Source organism: Opisthorchis viverrini (genome assembly GCF_000715545.1).
Source record: "Opisthorchis viverrini unplaced genomic scaffold opera_v5_9, whole genome shotgun sequence".
NCBI lineage: Eukaryota > Metazoa > Platyhelminthes > Trematoda > Opisthorchiida > Opisthorchiidae > Opisthorchis > Opisthorchis viverrini.
The window spans coordinates 90269-94445 of NW_008751665.1; the positions used below are offsets into that span (position 1 = coordinate 90269).

At 42.4% G+C, this 4177-nt stretch overlaps 1 protein-coding gene across 1 annotated transcript; it reads right to left on the reverse strand.

Moving 5' to 3' along the window:
* Positions 1 to 358: 358 nt before the first annotated feature.
* T265_00841 (hypothetical protein) lies at positions 359 to 1921 on the reverse strand (the record flags this gene model as incomplete). The annotated part of the gene is made up of 1 exon (XM_009164736.1): positions 359 to 1921. A coding segment is annotated over one exon (1563 nt), but the record flags the coding sequence as incomplete, so codon positions are not given.
* Between the last annotated feature and the right edge of the window lie 2256 nt (positions 1922 to 4177).

Genomic DNA, 4177 nt, shown 5'->3' on the forward strand with positions numbered 1-4177 from the left:
CCCCCCCCCCCAAAAAAAAAAATCATCGGTGAACCAAACTGCGGCAGCTACAACCACTGTACGACGAGTACGCGGTTATTACAGCTGACAATGATGATGATGATACCTCTCGAAATAAAGTATCCTTTAATCTCCAGTGAGGAAAGCAGATAGCAATATCCTCTCCAAGGTCATTCACCGTAAGAGGTTTCATAATCGAACCTTAACTCTTCCGTTCACGGTATGTTCGAACACTCCCAAATGTTCCCAACGCTAGAGCAAAACAGACTCGTTTTTTTGTAGTTCATAATAAGAAAGAATCAAAGGAATACAGTCAAATATAATGCACATATTATCGCTCTCTACAAATTTGATTCTTCTAGTATCGGCCAAAAGATCTGAATGACTCGCGTCGCAGTTTGCCATATCGGTCGTAGGCATCATATTTATTGTCATATTCGTCATATTTACCCTCATAGCGACCGTAGTAGTTGTCATGTTTGTCATAATCATATTTGCCATCATAAGCAGCGTATCTGCCGTATTTGTCGTCGTATTTATCCTCATGATGGTCGTACTTGTCATACTTTCCGTATTTGTCATACCTTCCGTATTTGTCCTCATGTCTGACATCGTATTTACCATCGCGGCGTTCGTACTTGTCGTATCGATCGTATTTGTCATACTTTCCATATTTGTCATCGTATTCATCATCGTATTTGTCCCCGTGGTAGTCGTACTTGTCATGTCGATCGTATTTATCATACTTTTTGTGATCGTCTTCGTATTTGTCATCGTGGTGGTCATACTTGTCGTATCGATCATATCTGTCGTACTTTTCATACTTGTCATCCTCGCGGCGGTCATACTTGTCGTATCGATCGTATTTGTCATACTTTCCATATCTGTCCTCATATTCGTCATCGTATTTATCCTCGTGGTAATCGTACTTGTCGTGTCGACCGACCTTGTCGAATTTTCCGTACTTATCGTCGTATTCATCGTATTTTCCATACTTTTCGTAGTTGTCCCCATATTTGTCATCGTGGCGATCGTACTTGTCGTACCGGCCGTATCTGTCATATTTTTCATACTTGTCGTCGTACTTATCCTCGTGGCGGTCATACTCGTCGTAGCGATCGTATTTATCGTACTTTTTGTAGTAGCCGTCATATTTGTCATCGTGGTGATCGTATTTGTCATGTGCATCGTATTTGTTGTACTTTTCGTATTTGTCGTCATCTTTGTCGTATCTATCATATTTGCCATACTTTTCGTAGTTGTAATCATATTTGTCATCGTCGTACTTGTCGTACCGGTCGTATTTTTCGTACTTGTCGCCGTATTTATCCTCGCGGCGGTCGTACTTGTCGTATCGATCATATTTGTCGTACTTTCCGTATTTATCGTACTTTTCATGTTTGTCGTACTTGCCATAATCGTCATCGTGCTTGTCCCCATAGCGACCGTAGTTGGGGCCATATTTGTCGTATTTGTCATATTCGTCGTATTTATCATATTTGTCCGATCGACCGTATTTGTGGGCATTGTAACCATAGGCATCATCGTACTTGTCACCGTATTTGCGGTATTTACCATGGGCCTCTCGTCGCAGTTTACCGTACCGGTCATAGGCATCGTACTTATCGAGTTTTCCGTCCCATTTGCCATATTTGTCACCATGTTTTTCATCATAGCGGTCGTAGTAGCCGTATTTGTCATACTTATCGTACTTGTCAGCGTACTTTCCATCATAACCGGCGTAAGTATCATCGTACTCGTCTTCATACTTGTCGCCGTAACGATCGTATTTGTTGTCGTAACGGTCGTAGTGATCTTCATACTTCTTCGCGTAACCGTATCTATCCGCGTACCTGATGGGCGCACTGACTGCCAACCCAATGAGCAGGCAAGCAACTGCGACAACTGTAAGACGTCCCATGGTGTCAAGTACTGTGGCTTACAAAGGTCATCAGACCGCTTAAATACCATGTTTGACAGAGGGATAATGTACGAATCAATCATTAGCGCTGTTGCACTGATTGCGGTGCAAGAAATATCGAGCCAACTGAAGACAGTGCAACGAACATCAATTGTTTGATGAACCCATGGATTTTTGAAACGAGATTGTGGGAAATCGCGTGTTGCCGTTTTCAAGGATGGCGGACTTGAGTTTCTGCTTCTATTTATTCCAGCCCGTCTGCTTCCTAACTGCCATCAGCCTAAACAAGGACCATCAACCACTGCTATGCAGTTAGATATGGGTTGTACTGTAAGGAATTACGGAAATCTCGTCATACTAGAGCAGAAGTGCTCCTGGAAGGCCCTGTACGTGCGTTAACCCGACTGACCAAAGGCATATCGGCAATACAACCTAACTATGTTGGCCAGGATGCAAGACCAAACGGGTTTGTAGTGGGCGCCCATTGTTCTGATCATGTAGAGAACACAGTTCTTTTAAAGATAACCCATGAATTGCTGAGTGCTTTCTAAAATACTGAATCCCATTACCTGGGCCAACTTCCTCTATGCAAACTATGCCCATACCAAATGGCCAGTGCCATCTGAATGTATTCATTATAAGCCGATCTTTCGTTCATATGTAAACCTATCGATCAGGTGATTCAAACAAAACCAAATCAAGTCACAATTAGAAGTTTCAATTCAGAGTTGATTGTAAAGTAAATAGTAATTTCTGAATGTGAAGACCACGCAAGCCTTCCAGAAGCGCGTATCGCGATTTATTATCGTAATGTGTTAAAGAAAATACTGGCATTTTACAGGAGCTCAGTATTCGCGAGATGGAAGTGAATTTTCAAAATCTATGACGTGTCCCTGATGAATTAAAACAGACGGAAAATTGAGTTCTGAACACCTGTTGAAACATTTGAGCCCCATATAGGCATCCCGGGTTCCCAGTGCTGCCATGAAAGTATTCCACCAAAATTTACCGCCAATGGAATGCCTCACTGGACAGTGAAATTCGGTAATGTGCGAAAATATAAACGTAGATTATAATGATTTTTGGTTTGAGCATATACGCAATAAAATGCAACAACATTTCATTCACAAAGGTTTTGCAGCTAGGAGCATTGTGCGACTAGGGGGGCCCATTTTACACTCAACTGCTCAACTTACAGTAGGAACATGTACCGCTCACTAACTAGATCACGCGTCACAAACACTCAAACCACGTGACAATGTCTGTCCCACTTGCAACTTTAGCCGACAACTTGTACACTACAAATTCTCATCCTTCTTGTTTACGCGGCTACCACTTGCGTAACGCGCCAGGCTTATGAATTTCAACACATAAGATCAAGTTGTATTCATATTAGTGCAAGTATCAAACACGAAGGGACACCGCTCTGTTCACACTGCACACAATAAATAAGCACACAACTCGGCCCAACAAGCACGCACGCACGCGCATAGGACAGGAAGTTAACTGAGCTCCACAAGACTCCACGGATAACTACGGAACACGTGTAGCAGCTACACTGCGCGTCCAGGCCTTCACTCAGGAACTCTCAACGGTTGCCTCAAACGATAAGTAACCTTTTGGCTTATTCCACTTTTCGTATTGTACCTATATTTATCAAGGTGCACTTAACTGTTGTATTCATCATCATTCTGCTAAAACAGACATTTGTTAGTGCTTGTTACCTTCTGATAATCAACTTCATGATCTTACTACTGGAGCACTAAAAAACACAGTAAATGTTTCATCACTGAAAGATTTTTTTGCACAGAATTGGTTATAAATCTCATGTCAACTGCACCAGTCCTTGCCCAACAGAAACAAACAAAGTCAACGAAGTTTTCCTTCTGTATGCGCCGTTAATCAAATATTATTTGGCTGCTGGTCTATGGAATCTAACTGTGTCCCCAATTTCATGTTTGGAGGGATACTACAGGGGCTGCTTATACAGCTTTATACAGATTTTCTGTCGACATCTGGAAATCGCTCATAGTATTGATCGGATAGTGCTCGCGCGAAAGCAAACATACAGTTCCTGCGGACTCGCTTCACAGAGCCTTGACACCATTCAAGTTAGTGGGGCTTTGAGCCCAAGGCAACTATTCAGATATATAGTTCCTGACAATTGACAAATACAACTCGAGTGTTTGTTTGTTGCTCTTTTCGCCGAGCTTCGCAGTTGGATTGCAAACGTTTCATCACCACGCGAGTTGATAT